Source organism: Rhinopithecus bieti, unplaced genomic scaffold (genome assembly GCF_001698545.2).
Source record: "Rhinopithecus bieti isolate Rb0 unplaced genomic scaffold, ASM169854v2 scaffold_10589, whole genome shotgun sequence".
Lineage (NCBI taxonomy): Eukaryota > Metazoa > Chordata > Mammalia > Primates > Cercopithecidae > Rhinopithecus > Rhinopithecus bieti.
Window position 1 is genome coordinate 2,421,061 of NW_016807065.1, and position 21,909 is coordinate 2,442,969.

General features: G+C 48.2%; 1 protein-coding gene and 1 pseudogene across 6 annotated transcripts; one reads left to right on the plus strand and one right to left on the minus strand.

The window, feature by feature from the left end:
• The first annotated feature begins 13,296 nt into the window (after window positions 1-13,296).
• On the plus strand, window positions 13,297-18,400 carry LOC108534530 (CD209 antigen). Of its 6 annotated transcripts, XM_017879952.1 has the most exons (8): window positions 13,297-13,426; window positions 13,527-13,586; window positions 14,434-14,505; window positions 14,881-15,306; window positions 15,732-15,883; window positions 16,598-16,710; window positions 17,353-17,427; window positions 17,570-17,665. In XM_017879952.1, exons 1-7 carry the CDS (start codon window positions 13,381-13,383, stop codon window positions 17,378-17,380), a joined length of 897 nt encoding a protein of 298 aa, XP_017735441.1. In that variant the 5' UTR covers window positions 13,297-13,380; the 3' UTR covers window positions 17,381-17,427; window positions 17,570-17,665. The 6 variants fall into 6 exon arrangements, with proteins under 6 accessions (XP_017735441.1, XP_017735437.1, XP_017735438.1 ...); XM_017879948.1 differs by lacking the exon at window positions 17,353-17,427 and having other exon boundaries at window positions 17,570-18,400; XM_017879953.1 differs by lacking the exon at window positions 17,353-17,427 and having other exon boundaries at window positions 13,344-13,426; window positions 14,881-15,030; window positions 17,570-18,400.
• A 175-nt stretch (window positions 18,401-18,575) lies between these two features.
• Window positions 18,576-20,203, minus strand: LOC108534531 (U2 small nuclear ribonucleoprotein auxiliary factor 35 kDa subunit-related protein 2 pseudogene; annotated as a pseudogene).
• Between the last annotated feature and the right edge of the window lie 1,706 nt (window positions 20,204-21,909).

A 21,909-nucleotide genomic window follows, 5' to 3' on the forward strand; every position in this document is an offset into this window, starting at 1 on the left:
TGTGTGTGCATGAGTGTATGTATGAGTATATATGTGTGTGTGTATATGAGTATGTGTGTGTATGAGTGTGTGTGTATATGAGTGTGTGTATGAGTGTGTGTATGAGTGTGTGTGTGTGTATGTGTGCATGAGTGTATGTGTGTGTGTATATGAGTGTGTGTGCATGAGTGTGTGTATATGAGTGTGTGTATGAGTGTATATGTATGTGTTTATGAGTGTGTGTGCATGAGTGTGTGTGTATGAGTGTATATGTATGTGTGTATGAGTGTATGTGTGTGTATATGAGTGTGTGTATGAGTGTGTGTGTATATGAGTGTGTGTATGAGTGTGTGTATGAGTGTATGAGTGTGTGTGTGTGTATGAGTGTATGTGTGTGTGTATATGAGTGTGTGTATGAGTGTGTGTGTGTATGAGTGTGTGTGTGTGTGTATGAGTGTATGTGTGTGTGTGTGGCCTCTGGAAGTGCCGTGCCCTCCCTCCCCAGGACCCCCAAGTAATGCAACCTTTATTTCCACCTCTTGTCTCTCCTAATCACTGAAGGGGTTTCCTCCATCCTAAAAATCCTAGAGTAGGCCAGGCACAGTGGCTCATGCCGGTAATCCCAGCACTTTGGGAGGCCGAGGCAGGCAGGGATCACCTAAGGTCAGGAGTTTGAGACCAGCCTGACCAACATGGAGAAACCCCATCTCTACTGAAAATACAAGGGAGGCAGAGATTGTGGTGAGCCTAGATCATGCCATTGCACTCCAGCCTGGGCAACAAGAGTGAAACTCTGACTGTCCCCCCGCCAAAAAAAAAACACCCTACAGTAAGACAAATGATCATCCCAATAAAATTCCTAAATAGATTTTCTGATAGAGCTTTTTAAAAATTGAGGCGCCTGTAGTCCCAGCTACTCGGGAGGCTGAGGCAGGAGAATGGCGTAAACCCGGGAGGCAGAGCTTGCAGTGAGCTGAGATCCGGCCACTGCGCTCTAGCCTGGGCGACAGAGCGAGACTCCGTCTCAAAAAAAAAAAAAAAAAAAAAAATTGTGGTAAACGATATATAACAAAACATTGACCATTTGTAAGTGTACAGTTCAGGGGGATTAAGCTCATTCGCATTGTTGTACAACCATCACCACCATCCGTCTCTGGGATTTTTCAGCTTTCCGGACTATAACACTGTCCCTGTGAAACACAAAGTCCCTATTCCTTTTTCTCCCCAGCCCCTGGTAACCACCATTCTGCTTTCTCTTTCTTTCTCTCTTTCTTTTTCTTTTTCTTTCCTTTCTTTCTTCCTTTCTTTTCTTCTTCCCTCTTCTTCCTTTCTTCTCTTCCTTTCCTTCCCTTCCTTCCCTCTCTCTCTCTTTCTCCTTCCTCCCTCCCTCCCTCCCTCCCTCCCTCTCTCTCTCTCTCTCTCTCTTTCTTTCTTTCTTTCTTTCTTTCTTTCCTGGAGTCTCATCCTGTTGCCCAGGCTGGAGTGCACTGGCATGATCTCAGGTCACTGCAACCTCCACCTCCTGGGTTCAAACTATTCTCCTGCCTCAGTCTCCTGAGGTGCTGGGATTACAGGTGCCTGCCCACCATGCCCAGCTAAGTTTTGTACTTTTACTAGAGATAGGATTCCATCATGTTGGCCAAGCTGGTCTTGAACTCCTGACCTCGTGATCCACCCACTTCGGCTTCCCAAAGTGCTGGGATTATAGGCGTGAGCCACCGTGCCTGGCCTCTACTTCCTTTCATTATAAATTTCTCTGGGTAGCTCGTATAAGTGGAATCCTGAAGAGTGGAATCCTAAATAGGTTTTTTGAGTCTTTTTTCAAACTTTTTACTTTGCGATCATTTTAGATTACAGATAAGTTGCAAAGATAGTACAGACCCTTCTCTATATCTTTTGCCCAGCTTTCTTTAATGTGAAATCTTTTTTTTTTTTTGGAGTGGAGTCTCGTTCTGTCACCCAGGCTGGAGTGCAGTGGTGCAATCTTGGTTCACTGCAACATCCGCCTCCTGGGTTCAAGCGATTCTCCTGCCTCAGCCTCCTGAGTAGCTGGGACTACAGGCGGGTGCCACCATGCCTGGCTAATGTTTGTATTTTTATTAGAGACAGGGTTTCACCATACTGACCAGGCTGGTCTCGAACTCCTGACGTCAGGTGATCCACCTACCTTGGCCTCCCAAAGTGCTGGGATTATGGGCGTGAGCCACCACAACCGGCCGATGTTAACATCTTGCATTACCATTGCACATATGTCAAAATGAAGAAATTAATATTGGTGCAATATTCTGAACTGAAAACTACAGACCTCATTCGGATTTCACTAGTTTTTCCACGGATGTCCTTTTTCTGTGGCAAGATCCCATCCAGGATCCCACCCTGCATTCAGGCAGTGACGGAGTTTGCCCTGGCTGCAGTAACTGAGCACCACTGGCTGGGCAGAGGGGGCTTAAATAACAGAAATCCGTTATTTCCCAGTTCTAGAGGCTGGAAGTCCAGGATCAATGTGTCGGCAGGGTTGCTTCCTTCTGGGCTGTGGGGGAGGGATCTACTGCAGGCGTCTCTTCTTGGTTTATGTCTGGCGCCTCCTTCCTGTGTCTTCAGCTGTCTTCCCTCTGTATGTGTCTGTGTCCGTATTTTCCCGTTTTAGAAGGACACTTGTCATAGGCCACGCATAGTGCCTCATGCCTGTAATCCCAGTACTTTGGGAGGCCGAGGCGGCAGGATCAATTGAGGTCAGGAGATTGAGATCAACATGTACTAAAAAAATGCAAAAATTAGCTGGGCATGGTGGTACACGCCTGTAATCCCAGCTACGCAAGAGGCTGAGGCAGGAAGATCGCTTGAACTCTGGAGGTGGAGGTTGCAGCAAGCTGAGATCTTGCCACTGCACTCTAGTCTGGGCGCCAGAGCAAGACCTTGTCTCAAAAAAAAAAAAAAAAAAAAAGGACACCAGTCATATTGGGTTGGAACCCACTCTTATGACCTCATTTTAATTTAGTCATCTCTACAAAGACCCTATTTCCGAATACAAGTACATTTTGAGGCACTGGGGGTTAGGACTTCAACTTATGAATTTGTTAGGAGGAACAATCCAGTTCGTATCAGTCATCACTTCTCCTTCATCTCCTGCAAATGCTGACAGGTTTCTTGTCTTTCATGATATTGACAGATTTGAAGAGTATTCATCAGGTATGTGTTGAATGGTCCTTGATTTGGATTTTTCCAGTGTTGTCCAGTGGTTAGAGGGAGGTTGTTAGTTTGGAGTTAAGAGTATCACAGGCTGGGTGCAGTGGTTCACACCTGTAATCCCAACACTTTGGGAGGTCAAGGCAGGCAGATCTCCTGAGGTCAGGAGTTTGAGACCAGCCCGGCCAACATGGTGAAAACCTATCTCTACTAAAAATACAAAAAATTACCCAAGCGTGGTGGTGCGCGCCTGTAATCCCAGCTGCTTGGGAGGCTGAGGCTGGAGAATCACTTGAACCTGGGTGGTGGAGGTTGCAGTGAGAGCTGAGATCGAGCCACTGTACTCCAGCCTGGGTGACAGAGCACGACTCCATCTAAAAGAAAAAAGAATATCACAAAGGCTAGGTGCCCTTCTAGACACATCCTATGGGGTGTGTGTATGATATCCATGTGAACATGCCTTTTATTGACAATGCTAGCCTTGGTTAAGGTGGTATCTGCCAGGTGTCTTTACTACAGAATCACTCTTTTTGTCTTTCCATACTCTCTTCCTTGCCTTAACAGGGTTGACATTGCTCCTGAGGGGAAGAAAACTATTTCTTTGAGGGCCACAAAGAGTCTCAGCTATCACCATGTCTTGGCACTCTCCAGAGCTCAGCCTTTCCCAACAATATCTTTTTTTTTTTTTTTGAGACGGAGTCTCACACTGTCACCCAGGCTGGAGTGTTCCATGATCTCTTCTTGCTGCAACCTCTGCCTCTCGGGTTCAAGTGATTCTCCTGCCTCAGCCTCCCGAGTAGCTAGAATTACAGGCGCCCACCACCACGCCTGTAATTTGTATTTTTAGTAGAGACGGGGTTTCACTATGTTGGCCAGGCTGGTCTCAAACTCCTGGCCTCAAGTGATCCGCCCACTTCGGCCTCCTAAAGTGCTGGGATTACAGGCGTGAGTCACTGCCCCCGCCCCCTGCCCAACAAAATCTTATGCGTTGGTATCTAATTTTGGGGGGCAATTGGGGGAAATGTCTATCAAGGTGAATGATACTGCTATAATCCTTTGCAGTGAGTCACTAAGTCCAGCACCACTCAAAGGAGTATAAAAATATGTGAACACGGCCAGGTGCAGTGGCTCACGCCTGTAATCCCAGCACTTTGGGAGTCCGAGGCGGGTGGATCACGAGGTCAGGAGTTCAAGACCAGCCTGGCGAAACCCCATCTCTACTGAAAACACAAAAAAATTAGCCGGGCGTGGTGGCAGGCGCCTGTAATCCCAGCTACTCCAGAGGCTGAGGCAGAGAATTGCTTAAACCTGGAGGGGCAGAGGTTGCAGTGAGCCGAGATTGCGCCACTGCACTCCAGCCTGGGTGACAGAGCGAGACTCCGTCTCAAAGAAGAGAAAAGTGTGAATATATGTTAAAACCACCATGCTAATTAGCAAGTATTTGAGGAGGAGGTGATACTTTAAGGTTAGGCTGATATCCTGTTTCTCTTTCCAGTCTCTTCCATTTATTAGAGCATTCGGCTTTGGATCTTGCATGCAGCAATTCATGGCGATTTCCTAGTTCCTTCATTCCTTCTACATTTATTAGTTGGAATTATTATCCAAGGAAGACCCATATATTTTACAAATTGACTTCATTTGTTAGAGAAGTTTTAGGTTCATGCAGATTGGGTGGAGGGTGCGGAGAGTTGCTAAATATTCCGTGTCCTCTCCCGACCAGTCTCCCCATTTAGAGCAGGCAGTAGGTAGTTAGGCAGACATCAGCAGGACAGGAGAACCCCCCTGCTACAAGGTGATGATCAGGTGGTTGTTAAACCGTTTCGCTAAAATAATAATTGGTTGCAGCTGGTCCTAGGGAAAGGCAGGCTCCCAATAGACAGAAAACACCTGGAGCTGGTGATTGGCAGCTTCCCCATAAGATCTCAGGAGTTGGGCAAGTCAGCTCAAGCATGCGCACCAAGAGGCAATTGGTAGAGGTTTTGTTTGTTTTTAGACAGAGTCTTGCTCTGTTTCCCAGGCTGGAGTGCAGTGGTGCAATCTCAGCTCACTGCAACCTCTGCCTCCTGGGTTCAAGCGATTCTCGTGCCTCAGCCTCCCATGTAGCGGGGACTACAGGTGCATGTCACCTTGCCCCGCTAATTTTTGTATTTTTGGTAGAGACGGGGTTTTGCCATGCTGGCCAGGCTGGTCTCGAACTCCTGACCTCAGTGATCCACCCACCTTGGACTCCCAAAGTGCTGGGATTACAGGCGTGAGCCACCGCACCTGGTGGGTGGAGTTTACCTGGTATATGACCTTATTCTAGGACCACTTGATTGGTAAGGGAAAAACGCCTCAAATAAGTACGTGCACAACTTCAGTAAATACACGGTTCATGTGGCACCCCGCAAGTGCTGGCAGGCTACTGCACATGCAGACAGCCCAGCCCAGTGAAAGAATTAGGGGAGGCCAGACGCAGTGGCTCACGCCTGTAATCCCAGCACTTTGGGAGGCTGAGGCAGGTGGATCACCTGAGGTCAGGAGTTTCAGACCAGCCTGGCCAACACGATGAAACCCCATCTCTACTAAAAATACAAAAAAATTAGCCAGGCGTGGTGGCAGGTGCCTGTAATCCCAGCTACTTGGGAGACTGAGGCAGGAGAATCACTTGAACCCGGGAGGCAAAGGCTGCAGTGAGCCGAGACTGTGCCATTGCACTCCAGCCTGGGCGACAAGAACAAGACTCCACCTCAACAACAAAGGATCAGGGGAGAAGAGACGTGTAACTCCAGAGCATGCCAACATATTAAACCCCAAGTCAAAGGTTGCACTGAGCACCTCAATGTCTCAAGTTGCCTGGGTGGCCCTCTTCCAAGTGTAGTTTACTTCCTGTTGTTCCTGCTCTAAAACTCTTTGATGAACTTTCACTCCTTCACTAAAACTTGCCTCAGTCTCACTGTCTGCCTTATTCCTCTTAGATGAATTCTTTCCTCTGATGAGGCAAGAGCTGAGATGCTGCAGATCCATAACCTCCAAGTTTCACCTCCCCCTCAAATACTTACTAATCAGCATGGTGGTTTTAACATATGTTCACACATTTTTATACTCCTTTGAGTGGGGCTGGACTGAGTGACTCACTGCAAAGGATTACAGCCGTATCATTCGCCTGACAGTTTCTTTCTTTCAGCACTCTGAATATATCATCCCATTCTCTCCCGGCCTTTAAGTTTTCTGAAAGTACTTTAAGCGTTCTGAAAGTACTGATACTTTCCCTCCTGAGAGCTGGCTGTTAAAACACTTGCAGCACGCCACGGTGGTTTGCTTACATTTGACGTTTTCCCCAAAACATTCACATTCGCCTTGATGGACATTTCTGCCAATTGTCCCCCCAAATTAGATACCGATGCATAAGATTTTCTTGGGTAGGGCTGAGCTTTGGAGAGCACCAACACAAGGTAATACCTGAGCAACTTGCTTGTATCACTGTTAACATCCTTTACTCAACATCCTTCACCAGAGTGGGTGGCGCACTGTTACAATGGATGAGCCTGTACTGACAAATCATTGTGACCCAGAGCCTGCAGTTTACATCAGAGTTTACTCTTGGTTGTACATTCTATGATTTGAACAAATGTGTAACGATGTTGCAGTATCATACAGGGTAGTTTCCCTGCCTGCCCTAAAAAATCCTTTGTGCTCCACCTACTCACAAAGAGATTTTCAAAATTCTATTGAAGGATTGCCAAACAGATTTTAAAACAAAATTGATAAGTGGATTATCAGGAATATGATATAGAGGTTGCAACTAGGGAGAGTAACTTCTTCAGATCAGAGAATGGGGAGGAAGCCAGCTTTCTTTCTTTTCTCTCTCTCTTTTTTTTTTTTTTGAGACCAAGTTTCCCTCTTGTTGCCCAGGCTGGAGTTCAATGGCGTGATCTCAGCTCACTGCAACCTCCTCCTCCCGGGCTCAAGCAATTCTCCTGCCTCAGCCGCCTGAGTAGCTGGGATTACAGGCATGTGCTACCACGCCCAGCAAATTTTTGTATTTTTAGTAGAGACGGTGTTTCACCATGTTGGCCAGGCTGGGCTCCAACTCCTGACCTCAGGTGATTTACACACCTCAGCCTCCCTAATTGCTGGGATTACAGGCGTGAGCCACTGCGCCCGGCCGGGAGCCAGCTTTCGTTATCACTGTAGAGACTAATGGGTTTTGGTTCCAGGTGCACACATGACTTGTTCAAAAAGTAAAGTAAAACCTTGAAAGCAAGAGTCATGTAAAAATCATCTAAAAAAAGAAATTGCACAAGAATAGCTGAGAACATTTTGATGTGACCATGACTGACAGGTAACAAAACATATTATAAGTTTGGCTTGAGTTTCACCAGGGACAAATCCTGTGACGAGGATTTTGATACAAGTTGTTTATCGGGGAGGGACTTCCAAGAAGTACCGGAAGACAAGGAGGAAAGTGAACAGGGGCAGGTAGGGAAAGGAAGGAAGCCAATTTACAGGCATGGATGAGCTTATGACCCATGTGGGCAACTGGGACTCAGTTTCTCCGGGAGCCTCTGGGAGATGATGTCGAATGGGGGTCCCTGTCCCCTGGGCCACAAACCAGTACTGGTCCATGGCATCTTGGGAACCAGGCTGCACAGCACGAGGTGAATGGAGGGCGAGCCAGTGAAGCTTCATCTGTATTTACAGCCGCTCCCCATTGCTTGCATTATTGCCTGAGTGCTGCCCCCTGTTGGATCAGCAGTGGCATTAGATTCTCATAGGAGTGGGAACCCTATTGTGCACTGTGCATATGAGGAATCTAGGTTGCACACTGCTTATGAAAATCTAATGCCTGATCTGTCACTGTCTCTCATCACCCCCAGATGGGACCGTCTATTTGCAAGAAAACAAGCTCTGGGCTCCCACTGATTCTACATGATGGTGATCTGTATAATTATTTCATTATATATTGCAATGCAATAATAATAGAAATAAAGTGTACAATAGGCCGGGCACGGTGGCTCGTGCCTGTAATCCCAGCACTTTGGGAGGCCGAGGTGGGCAGATCATGAGGTCAAGAGATCGAGGACCATCTGCTAACAGGTGAAACTCTGTCTTACGTAAAAAATACAAAAAAATTAGCTGGGCGTGGTGGCGGGCGGCCTGTAGGTCCCAGCTACTTGGCGAGGCTGGGCGGGAGGAGAATGCATTGAGGATCCAGGAGGTGGAGCTTTGCAGTGAGCTGAGATTGCACCACTGCACCCAGCCTGGGCGACAGAGTGAGACTCTGTCTCGAAAAAAAAAAAAAAAAAAAAAAAAAAGGATATTTCCTTTTACTCTTAATTGACTAAGACTTTTAACAATGTAAATCATGAGTTACTGTTGAGTTTTATTGAACACTTTAATTTGATCTATTGTGATACTTATGTAGGTTTTCTACTAAATTGTTTATTTGGTTTATTATTATTATTATTTGAGATGAAGTCTCACTCTGTAGCCCAAATTGGAGTGCAATGGCACAATCTTGGCTCACTGCAACCTCTGCCTTTCGGGTTTAAGCGATTCTCCTGCCTCAGCCTCCCAAGTAACTGGGATTATAGGCATGTGCCACCATGCCGGCTAATTTTGTGTTTTTAGTAGAGATGGGGTTTCACCATGTTGGCCAGGCTGGTCTCGAACTCCTGACCTCAGGTGATCGTTCACCTCAGCCTCCCAAAGTGCTGGGATTACAGGTGTGAGCCACCGTGCCTGGTTTGTATGCTCTTATTAATAGATTTTCTGATGCCATCCATGTGTTTGTCAAAAAACTTTATTTGATCATAATGTGTGTATAGGGAGAAACATGACAAACAGTGCCTCAGCCAAGTCATCAAGCTTGGCTGATGATAAGTAATATATAATATCCATGATAAACAATATCATGATAAGAAATATCATGGGATAAACAGACAAAAACAAAAAAACTAAAACTGTGAACCAAACATACATTTCAGAATGAAATAAAATAAAATAAATGGCTGATGGAAAAATAAAATAATATTAGAGGAGAAAGAACCAAGAAAAGGGGTGATAAGAACGTAGTTGGTCAGATGTGCTATGGGGGATTTTGAATTGACCAATCAAAAGTCTTATTTCCTGACTCACACAATACTGTAGAGGTGGGGGCAGAGGGGACACTCACCTGACTCCAGGAGCCAAAATGGCACTGACTGTTCTCCAACTTAGGGCCTGGGTGGAGGTCTCCTCCACCAAGGCCAGGTCCTCAGGTTTCCCAGCTTGGGCCAGCTCAGCTGTCACAGGGAACCAGTAGCCTATTGGCCTGCTGGTCAGAGTGGCAGGTGCCACATTACATGGCACTACAGCCGAATGTTCATCTGCTCAGCTCCATTGCCTACTAGGGAAGATGATGGTTCTTCAAAGAGTCTTTGGTTAGTGTTACAGCTCTGCAGTTTTCATTACCGTAGTGCTGATGGCTGTCTTGCTGTCTCTCGTCTACTGCTGCCTCTCCGTCTCACCAATCACCACCTGATACGGTTTGGGTGTGTCCCTACCCAAATCTCATCTTGAATTGTAGCTCCCGTAATTCCCTCATTGTTGTGGGAGGAACCCAGTGGGAGATAATTGAATCATGGGGGCAGTTTCCTCCACACTGTTTTCGTGGCAGTGAATAAGTCTCATGAGACCTGATGGTTTTATAGGGGGAAACCCCTTTTGCTTGGCTCTCTCATTCGCGCTTGTCTGCTGTGATGTAAGACTTATCTTTTGCCTTCCACTGTGATCGTGAGGCCTCCCTAGCCATGTGGAACTATAAGTCCATTAAACCTCTTTTTCTTTCTTTCTTTCTTTTTTTTTTTACAGTCCAGAAGTTTTGTTTTGTTTTTTTAATACCTACGATGCCATGAATTCATAGGGAAGAGTTTCCAGCAGCTCAGGCTCCTTCCCATTGGTTCTCACAAAGTGTGCTTCTCTGGGTGGAGCAGGCTGGTGCTTCAGTTGAACCCAGGTACCTTTCTCTTTGGCTTCTTTCTTTTTCTGATTATTTACCTTCACACATTCCAGGAAGCTATCTCAGCTCTTAGCGTGCTTAACGCACTCAATACACACATTAATTCTCTTGGCATGAATCTTGCTCTTAACTTGTTTGTTTACAACAATGCCAACAGCATGCTGGGTAACATTGTAGACTCTTCCAGTTTTGCCATGGTAACACTTGCGGGCCATTCCCTTTTGAACAGTACCCATTCCCTTGATGTCTACAATATCACCTTTCTTATAGATTCGCATATACGTGGCCAAAGGAACAACTCCATGTTTTCTAAAAGGCCTAGAGAACATATATTGGGTGCCTCTCCTCTTTCCCGTTGCATTAATCATTTTGGCAAATTACTGGAAGATGGCGGTTACGGCCAAAAGGCATCTCTTTTTCTTACAAATTGCTCAGTCTCAGGTACGTCTTTATCAGCAGCGTGAAAACAGACTAATATATCACCTCTCTGTCTTTCTTTGCTACCACTCCATCACTCTCTGATTACCACCTCTCTGTCCCACTGACCTATCACCGATGGCCGCCTCTAGCCACCTGACCAGTTGTCGTCTTGCTGTGTTGCCACCCCTTGCTGATTCACCTCTCTGCCAATCACCAATTGCCACTGTCTCTGCTGTCTTACTAATTCTTCAGTGATCCCTACCATCTCGCTGTCTCACTACCAATCACCATCGGCAGTGCTGCATCAGTCATTGCTTATTGCTCACCATCTTTTCCCTTCATGGTCACCAAATGTTGCAGGACAGGTGAACCCCAAAATTGGGGCTTAGCCTGGGAGGGTTCTTGGCTTCACTCTGGAAAGAATTCAAGGGTGAACCAGCGATGTTAGACAGAGATTTTTTTTTTTTTTTTTGAGACAGAGTTTCACTCTTGTTGCCCAGGCTGGAGTGCAATGGCACAATCTTGGCTCACCGCAACCTCTGCCTCCCAGGTTCAAGTGATTCTCCTGCCTCAGCCTCCTGAGTGGCTGGGATTACAGGCATCAGCCACCATGCCTGGCTAATTCTGTATTTGTAGTAGAGATAGGGTTTCTCCATGTTGGTCAGGCTGGTCTCGACCTCCTGACCTCAGGTGCCTGCCTTGGCCTCCTAAAGTGCTGGGATTACAGGCGTGAGCCACCGTTTTCTTGTTTGTTTGTTTGTTTTTGAGATGGAGTCTCACTCTGTTGCCCAGGTTGGAGTGCAGTGTTGCAATCTCGGCTCACTGCAACCTCAGCCTCCCAGGTTCAAGCAATTCTTCCGCCTCAGCCCCCTGAGTAGCTGGGATTACAGACACGTGCCACACCTGGCTAATTTTTTGTATTTTTTTAATAGAGATGGAGTTTCACCACGTAGCCAGGAGGGTCTCGAACTCCTGACCTTGTGATCCGCCCACCTCGGCCTCCCAAAGTGCTAGGATTACAGGCGTGAGCCACTGCACCTGGCTTTAGACAGAGATTTTTTTATGTAATGGTACTGCTCCTTGTGAAGCAGGGCTAACTCATAGGCAGTGCACCCAGAGTCAACAACATGCAAGCTCTTGGCAACTGTAGTTATACTCATGTCAACTCACTTTCAGTTATATGTCAGTTAAGGGGTGGGTCAATGCAAATTGAGGGGCAGTTTCTTTAGAAGTTTCTAGGAAAAGGGCAGCAACATCCAGGTTGTTTCCATGGAAAGAGGTGGTAACTTCTGGGTCATTGCCATGGCATTGGTAAATAGTGATGGCACTGGTGGGAGCATCTTATACCCACGAGCAATGAGGCAGCCAAGGATTGCTTTTGTTGCCATCTGCTGGTTCCTGCTGGTTTTTTCACATCATCTCATCTGGACCAGATTCTGTATAGGTCTGCAGGGTTGTGGCCAGAAAACAAGTTATACCAGTTTCCTACCTCATTACCATGTGAAATGTTACCATTAGGAGAAACTGGGTTCACAATGGGGATCCCAAGGTGAGGAATTTACATATGGGAAATCTCTTTTCTACATTTGCAACTTCGCTATAAACCCAAAATTATTCTAAAATTAAAACATTTTAAGAATACAAAGTAAAGATCAGGTCAAAACCACTATTTGATTATGATACACATAGGTATTTCCATATTTAAATTGAGGTTTTTAACACATATGTGGTAAATGCACATCTCTATGATCAAAATATAGAACATTTCCAGCATACAGAAACTCCATTGTCAATCTCCACTGCTTCCTTCCTGATAATTCCCATTCTGAGTCTCCTTCAAAGGTTAGTTCTGCCTGTTCTCGAAAGTCACATAAAATCAAATCTTACAGTGTGTACGCACTCTGTCTTGGTCCTTTTCCTGTTTTGTGAGATTTATCTATGTTATTAAATGTATCAGTACTTAGCTTTTTCATTGCTGTATAGTATTCCAATCTCTAAATATGCCATATTTTTTATCATTCACCTGCTGGTGGGCACAGGGTTTATTCCAATTTCAGATCATTTTAAATAAAGCTGCTATGGATCTTTTCTTTCCTCTTTGGTACTGTTTCACTCTTTGGTTAACAGCATGCACTGTGGAGTAAAACTGTCTGGGTTCAAGTCTCAACACCACCATTTACCAGCTGTGTGACCTTGGGCCAGTCAGCTAACCTTGCAGTGACTCCTCAGTTTCCCCATCTGTATAATGGAGGTCATATGATCTACTGAAGGGTAGGAACATTAAATGAATGAGTTTATAAAGCTGTTGAAAAAGTACCTGACTATCCTAGGCATTAAATAAACAAGCAATTATGATTCTGCCCCAACTCCCAAAGTCAGCAAGAATTCCCGAAAATGAGGACGGCAGCAGCTCAAGGCAGGAAAGCCAGGAGGTCACAAGGGACAGTGCTTCCAGGAACTGGGGGTGCTACCTGCCCACCCTTGCCCTAGGTGGAGGGGTTGTAACACAGTAGCTTTCTCTTACAATTTATCAGATTTCATTAAAAGCATCCCACTGCTCAGCCATCCATGAGTGGACCAGTCCTTCTCCCTGTCAACCCCAAACCATCACCCACCCCCTCCCTGAAATTCTTGAAAGATCCAGCCCATCTCATGCTCTGATCCTTTCCACTAGCCTTTTGGGTGACAGATACCTACCCAACTTCCTGTTTCTCTTCCTGTAGGAGTCTAGATTTAGGAAGTAAAGATCACAGGATGGGAAATAAAAGCTCCGGCCCCCAGGAGTTCTGGACACTGTGGGAGAGTGGGGTGACATGAGTGACTCCAAGGAATCAAGACTGCAGCAGCTGGACCTCCTTGGTGAGGCTGGGTTGGGACACTGGGATTCTGGGAAGGGGGAAGGGATGGCCAGCCCTGGCCTCAGCCTGCCCAGGCTCTGAGTTCACGTCTATCCATTCAGAGGAGGAACAGCTGGGAGGCGTTGGATTCCGACAGACTCGAGGCTACAAGAGCTTAGCAGGTAGAGAGGAGTTAGCAGCTTGGGAGGAGAGAAGAGAGACTCCTGGACTCCTGGGTCCTGAGGAGCTGGACACTGGGGCCTGGACTCTTGGGTCCTGGGGATGTGGGGCTGGGGGCCTGGACTCCTGGGAACTGGGGAGGTTGAGTTTGGGGCCTGAATTCCTGGTTCCTGGGAAGGTGGAGGCTGGGGCCAAGACTTCTGGGTTCTGGGGAGATAGAAGTTGAAGCCTGGGTTCCTGGGTCCTGGGGAGGTAGGGTCAGGGGCTAGACTCCTGGGTTCTGGAGAGGTGGAGGCCTGGGCCTGGACTCCTGGATCATGGGGAGGTGGGGACTTGGGCCTGGGTTCCTGGGACCTGGGGATGTATGGGCTGGGACCCAGATTCTTGGGTGTTGGGGAGGTGGGAGCAGGTACCTGGGTTACTGGGACCTGGGGAGGGGAAGGCTGGGTCCTGGGTTCCTGGGTCCTGGGGAGGTGGGGGCTGGGAGCCTGGGTTCCAGGGACCTGGGGATGTAGAGGCTGGGGCCTGGATTCCTGGGTCCTGGGGAGGTGGAACCAGGTACCTGGTTCCTGGGACCTGGGGAGGGGTAGGCTGGGGACGGGGTTTCTGGGTCCTGGGGAGGTGTGAGCTAGGGCCTGGATTCCCAGGTGTTGGAGTGGAGGCGACTGGGACTGGGATTTCTGGGTACTGGGGAGGTGCGAGCTAGGGCCTGGATTCCCAGGTGTTGGAATGGAGGGGGCTGGGGCTGGGGTTCCTGAGTCCTGGGGTGCTGAGGGATTTAGGCCAGGCTCCCCCTGGGCCAGGCTCAGGTGGGGACACTGGCAGGCTGACGCATGTATCCTCTCTCAGGGTGTCTTGGCCATGGCCCCCTGGTGCTGCAACTCCTCTCCTTCACACTCTTGGCTGGGCTCCTTGTCCAAGGTCAGGCGCAGGTTCTGAGGCTCTGGGGTCCCCAGGCCTGGCTTTTGGCTGTGGACACAACCTGGGGCAGCCCAGTCTGGGAGGGAGGTGGGGTTAAGAGTCAAGGTGTTGTCCCTGGGGGTTTGTAGGGGCCTCTCCCACAGCTCCTCCCCACTGTAGGGCAGGAGAGGAGAGGGAGGAGGAGGAGAAGGAGGGGAAGAACCTGGCTCTCCTTGGCCTTCTGTGCTGCCTTCTCCGGGTGTCAGTTTTCCTCATCTTCAAAGGCGATTAACGGAGACCTTGGCTGTCACAAATGATATCCCTATGGGGCTCAGTTCAGGGCTTGGCACACAGTAGGTGTTTAATAATTGCAGTTCCTTTTCTTTCTTGACCCAGTGTCCAAAGTCCCTAGCTCCCTAAGTCAATCCAAACAAGACGCGATCTACCAGAATCTGACCCAGCTTAAAGCTGCAGTCAGTGATCTCCCAGAGAAATCCAAGCAGCAGGAGATCTACCAGGAGCTGACCCGGCTGAAGGCTGCAGTGGGTGAGCTCCCAGAGAAATCCAAGCAGCAGGAGATCTACCAGGAGCTGACCCGGCTGAAGGCTGCAGTGGGTGAGCTTCCAGAGAAATCCAAACTGCAGGAGATCTACCAGGAGCTATCCCGGCTGAAGGCTGCAGTGGGTGATCTCCCAGAGAAATCCAAGCAGGAGGAGATCTACCAGAAGCTGACCCAGCTAAAGGCTGCAGTCGATGGGTTGCCAGACAGGTCCAAGCAACAGGAGATCTACCAGGAGCTGATCCAGCTGAAGGCTGCAGTGGGTGAGTTCCTGGAACCAGGGCTCTTTGGGCCTGAGATGGTCATTGTGTGGTGTGAGTTTGCTTGTCACTGACCCTGTCTGAGCCACAGTTTCTTCATCTGTGAAATGAGAACACAGGGTAACTGTGATGATGGCACTCGGTGCTTACAGTGGGCCGGGTACACAGTAGGCACTGAATTAAGCCAGTATCCTGCCTTCTGTTCTAAGTTCTAAAGCCCCGACTTCTCCTAGTCTGGAGGAGATGGGGCCAGGACTCCTGGGTTCTCATGGGAATTGGGGAGGGTCTCGGGAAGTGGGGAGGGGAATGGTCCACCCAGCGTGGACAGTCAAGGAAGTGCTCCGACTCTCAAGACTTTGAAGGCTGGGCAGATACAGGAATATGGGCAACCTCATCTGAGCCCAGCCCTGACCAGCCTCCCCCAACAGAACGCCTGTGCCGCCCCTGTCCCTGGGAATGGACATTCTTTCAAGGAAACTGTTATTTCATGTCGAACTCCCAGCGGAACTGGCACGACTCCATCACCGCCTGCCAGGAAGTGGGGGCCCAGCTCGTCGTCATCAAAAGTGCTGAGGAGCAGGTACACCTGGTGGGGGTCCCCGTCCTGGCCTGGGGCATGGCTTCTGGCTAACCAGGGAGGAGGTGCTCAGAGAGGATTTTGCAGAAGAGAGGCTTTGCTCCACTTAAAAAGATGGGAGGAGAAGGCTATGAATGAGGGAGTCCCAGGTACCCTTAGAGCAGATACAAGCCAAGTCTGAAGATATGTGAAAGCTCTGGGGAAAATAAAACTATAAGTAACTCCCAGAGGCATGCCACAAGTGGTTAACAACCAGCTCTGTGGGGGAAAAAGTCCTGATGCGTCGTGTTTGCCAATTTCCCTGGTGTAAATATTCCAGGGCGGCTGATTTCAAGCTGTCAATGTGATGTCACTCAGTGCAGAGCTGAAAGGAGATGTGCATGAACAGCAATTAGGAAATGGATGTGGATCCAATACATTAAGCCCAGTTATGAGTAAATGTGTGCAGACATGCACAGAATGCACAAAATGGATAAACACGCAGTGTTAGCAAGAGTGTGTGAGGAGAGGCCAGCTGCGCACGGATGTGTGCACATCAGGGCACATGGGCTGTGGGATACACATGTGAGAGGGACTCAGACACGAGGGGACTCAGGACCCAGTGTACCGGAAGGCTGAAGGTTAGCCTACAAGCAGAACTTCCTGCCAAGAGATGGGGAGACAGAACCTGGAAAATGGGAAGCAGAGCTCCCTCCTGACTCCTCCTCTACCCTCCAGAACTTCCTACAGCTGCAGTCTTCCAGAAGTAACCGCTTCACCTGGATGGGACTTTCAGACCTAAATCAGGAAGGCACATGGCAATGGGTGGATGGCTCACCTCTGTTGCCCAGGTAGATCTCAGAAGGGGCATCCCATCCACTGGGGCTGGGGCTCTGCAACTCTGACTTGAACTTCCCCTGGGGATCCTCCCCAACTCCCTGACACTCTAGACCCAAGAATCTGGGAGTTTTACTGAGTTGAGGAAGGTGGTCTTCTTACCCACCTCCAGACAGCATAGCAGGTGCCTAAAATTCCACCAGCAGAGCTGCAGGACGAGCTTACCCCGTGGGTGGGTGTGTTAAAATATAGTGTATTAATAGGAAATCTGAGGTCTAGTAAGGCCACCAGCTCAGGAGACACCTACCATTGTGAGTAGCTTCTCATATACACACATCACAGCTGGGAGCCACCTGGGGAAGCACCAGGGTCTGTTATGAGGCAGAGTGGTGGGGAGGCGTGACTGTGGGCCAGAGCCTTTGTTGTGGTTTGTATGGAAAGGAAAGGTCAAGGCCAGGCGAACAGGCTGAGGATTGGGAAGTATGAAGCATTTGTGGGCCCTGGGGCACAGGGGCTGCCCCTAGCTGTCTAACATCTGGCCTCGGGTTGATCAGCACAGGATAGTGGCTTGGAGTACAAGAGCCCAGTAAGGCAGGTGGCTGGGGGTGTGGACTCCAGATTGGTTGGTTTGTATTTGAAAATCACACCCTCAATAGGTGGAGTCCACCCAAGGACAGGTTGTGAGAAGAGAGGCAGGAATCCAAGGCACCGTGAGTCAGTCATATTATCAGGTATGCAGAGGGGTTCATGTCCAGCATAAACACGTAGCGCAGATGTTAAAGCACCAAGATGACAGAAGGTAGAAACACAGCTCATGTAGCCGGGGCGGGGGGAATTGGGGACAGAGTCTCACATTCTGCATGGGCTTTGCAGCTTCAAGCAGTATTGGAACAAAGGAGAGCCCAACAATATTGGGGAGGAAGACTGTGCGGAATTTAGTGGCAGTGGATGGAACGATGACAAATGTAATCTTGCCAAATTCTGGATCTGCAAAAAGTCCGCGGCCTCCTGCTCCGGGGATGAAGAACGGTTGCTCTCCCCAGCCCCTACCACCCCAAACCCCCCTCCTGAGTAGCAGAACTTCACCCACTTTTAAGCTACAGTTCCTTCTCTCCATCCTGCGACCTTCACACAATCTCTGGGACTATTCTCTGTCAGATTCTTTCTCCTTTAGAAGGCTGGGTCCACATTCTGTCCTTGTCATGCCTCCAAGTTCCCCTGGTATAGAGCTTGCTTTTCTGGCCCATCTTTGGAGCTTTATGAGTGAGCTGGTGTGGGATGCCTTTGAGGGGGTGGACTTGTGTGCCAAGAATCCACTCTCTCTTCCTTTTGGAGATCAGAATATTTGGGTTGCCATGTGTAGCTTCTATGTCCCCTGGGGCGTTATCTCATATATGCAAACCTACAATCTGTTCAACTTCCACCTACCATCTCCTGCTCCCCTTTGACTGGGGACTTACTGGTTGCAAGAGCTCATTTTGCAGGCTGGAGTACCAGGGAATTAATTCCCCCAGTCTACCAATGGCACCCAGAGAGGGCATGGAGTCTCCACACAACCGCTCCCACCTCCCACATCTTCCTTTGTCTTATACATGACTTCTATTTGGTTGTTTCTAAGTTGTATTCTTTATGTTATTATTATTATTATTATTATTTGAGGTGGAGTTTCGCTCTTGTTGCTCAGGCTGGAGTGCCATGGCACAATCTTGGCTCACTGCAACCTCCGCCTCCCGGGTTCGAGTGATTCTCCTGCCTCAGCCTCCTGAATAGCTGCGATTACAGTTATGTGCCACCAGGTCTGGCTAATTTTTTGTATTTTTAGTAGAGATGGGGTTTCTCCGTGTTGGTCAGGCTGGTCTCCAACTCCCAACCTCAGGAGATCTGCCTGCCTCGGCCTCTCAAAGTGCTGGGATTACAGGTGTGCGCCACCGCACCTGGACTATTATTTTTTTGTAAGAATAAAACAGGTTTATTTGGATTTGGGACTCTGAATAGTTCTGTCTCTGCTACCTGATCTCCTCCTGCCATGACTTCAGGACCTAGAGAACTTTGGCTCCAGCTGTGAAGGCTCCTGCAGTTCTGGCTCCGGCTGCACCGGCCCCTGCTGTGGTCACTATTTCTTCCTCTACTTGGTGAACTGTACCTCTCCTGGGCGCGGTGTGCACACCCAGCTAATTTTTGTACTTTTGGTAGAGACGGGGTTTCAACATGTTGGCCAGGATGGTCTCTATCTCTTGACCTCGTGATCTGCCCACCTCAGCCTCCCAAAGTGTTGGGATTACAGGCCTGAGTCACCACGCCCGGCCTCTCCCCACGTTCTTGAACTCGGGCAGCGCATTCTCATAGAAATCTAGGAACTGTTGGTAGGTTTCTTCCTTGCTGTACTCCAGGCTTGCGTCGGGGTCATAGTCATCACTCCTGCATTTCTCCATTCCAAACGCTGTAAACATGTTCTTAATAAGAAGGGTAGGACTGGATGTTGGGAAATTATGTTTACGTGAACATCTATCTCCAAATCTGCAAGGTCCTGTTTTACTGTAGAAGGGACAATTAGCTCGATCCTTCTCCATGACTCTGAAATCCAAGGCGGAGTTCCGGGTTTTGCCATGTGGCGCCATCTTCCAACTCATTTTCAGCCTGATCCAGCATCTTCTGGACAGCTTCCTGTTTTTCTTTCTTCTCCTGTCGTTTCTGTTCCTCTTCTTCTCTTTCCTCTGCTGTTCTTCCCATTGTTCCTTTAACTTTCGCTCTTGTTCTTGCCGTTTTCTAGCCGCCTCTTCCTCTTCCTTCTTTATTCTGAATTCTTCCTGTGCCTTCTGCTCAGCAATTGCTCCTTATGTAATCTTTGCCTCTGTCTTCCCCATAGCTTTTCTAGTTGTTGGTTTTCAATAAAAGTGTCCTCCTCCTTCAGTGAGAGTCCTGAGTCCCTCAGTGGAGCAAGTTCCTGCCGGCGTTTCTTTCGTTTCTCCTTCTTCAGGGCGGGCCTGTACTTTCTGTGGCTTGGTTTCTCTGGATATGTCATCTTCTCCGGCGCAGCCATCTTGCCAGCACCGCCCCACCCCTCTAGTTGTATCCTTTATAATAAACTGGTAAACATTGTAACCGCAGATCCAGCCCAATCTGGTTCAACTTTGTGTAATAAAATGGCGAGTTGTTTTTCAGTTGCCGTGGACCCCCAGGTTGCAAGTTACGTACCCTGGGCATGCCCAGATGAACCAAGTGTACAGATCCAGGCGGAACCTAAGTGCTCAGATGGAGGAACAGGGACTGAGTTAAGAAGTGGACACCACGTGGCATGATCTGTGATCCAATCAAATTGAGCCCTGGCATCACTCCAGGGCATGATCCAATCAGATCAAGCCTCCTGAATCCCCTCATTACAAGATCCAATCACATCATGCCTCACTACCCTCTGTGTATAAAATCTGCCCCAGCCCGCAGCTTGGAGAGACAGATTTGGACCAGACTGGTGTCGCCTTGCTTGGCTGCCTTGGAATAAATTTTTCTCTCTACAAAACCCCAGTGCTTCAGTGTTTGATTTTCCACTGTGAGCCAGGGAACTGACCCAATTTAGTTCAGCAACAGCATAAGCAAAATGTTTTCCTGAGTTCTCTAAATAATTCTAGGAAATTACTGAACTTAAGATAGGCTTATCGGAAGCCCCAGTTTTTTGCCAGCCTGGCATAAGTGTGGGTAGACAGTGTAAAGGCACTGTCTTTGCACCTGGCATCTGAAGCGGGGTCAGTCTTTTGGGATCTAGTCCTTTAACTTGTGGAATGTGGTGCTAACTCCAGGAAGCTAGTGTTAGAATTAGAGAATTTTTTTGGTGTAAATAAGACCCCACAAACATCACTTCCCTTCTACTGATGTTGATCCCAAAGATGCTCCTTCATAAACAGCTTGTAAGCTAAATTCCATCTTACTTAGAGTTGACCTTCAACAGGCAGAGGAACTGTGAGGCTTGTTCTGTGTCGTCTCCCAGAGGCTCCCAGGGGAATTGGGCCCAGTTGCCCTTTTCAGCTCATTGGTGCCTTTGCATTGGGTTCTTTCCTTTCCCTACCTGCTCCTCTTCATTCTCCCCATCCCCTGCTGGTGCTTCTTGGAATCTCCTCCCAGATAAGCTACTTATATCAAAATCCTTGTCTCAAGCTCTGCACTGGAGGAAACTCAAGCCAAGCTTATAATATATTTTGATAACTACCAGGCATGGCTCTTTTTGTGTGTGAGACAAGGTCTTGCTCTGTCACCCAGGCCGAAGTGCTGAGGTGCAATCATGACCTACTGTAGCCTTGACCTCATGGGCTCCAGTGATCCTCCCACCTCAGCCTTCTGAGTAGCTGGGACCACACTTGTACATCATCATATCTAGCTACTTTTTAAAAATTTTTTGTAGAGATGGGGTCTCACTGTGTTGCCCATGCTGTTCTTGAACTCCCAGGCTCAACTCATCCTCCTGCCTCAGCCTCCCAAAGTGCTGAGTTTACGGCATGAGCCACTGTGTCCTGCCTGGTCATGGCTCTTCTCTATCAAAATGTTCTCAGGTATTCTTATGCAATTTTTGGATGATTTTTGAAACTACTCTGGCTTTAAAGGTTTTCATTTACTTGTGGAATAAGTCACGTGTGCACACAGAACCAAAACGTATCAATCTCTACAGTGAAAACTAAAGCTCATTCCGTCCCCATCTTCCCATCTCAAGAGGTTACTGTCCCCACTTGTACCTTTGCTATTTATTCCCGAGTAAAGAATATAACCTCTTTATTATATTCCAAATAATGAGCTTGTCAAGTTTGTTTTAAAATCTGTTTGGAAATCCTTCAATAGAATTTTGAAAATCTATCTGTGGAGTAGGTGGAGCCCAGAGGATTTTTATTTTTTATTTTTATTTTTTGAGACAGTGTCTCACTCTGTTGCCCAGGCTGGTGGGCAGTGGTGCGATCTCAGCTGCCTGCAGCCTCTGCCTCCCAGGTTCAAGCAGTTCTCCTGCCTCAGCTTCTTGAGTAGCTGGGATTACAGGCACCCGCCACCACGCTCGGAAATTTTTTTGTATTTTTCGTAGAGACAAGGTTTCACCACGTTTGCCAGGCTGGTCTCGAACTCCTGACTTCAGGTGATCCACCCGCCTTGGCCTCCCAAAGTGCTAGGATTACAGGCGTGAGCCACCGTGCCCAGCCTATGAAATTTTATTTTCTTTTACAAAGTAGATTCATGTT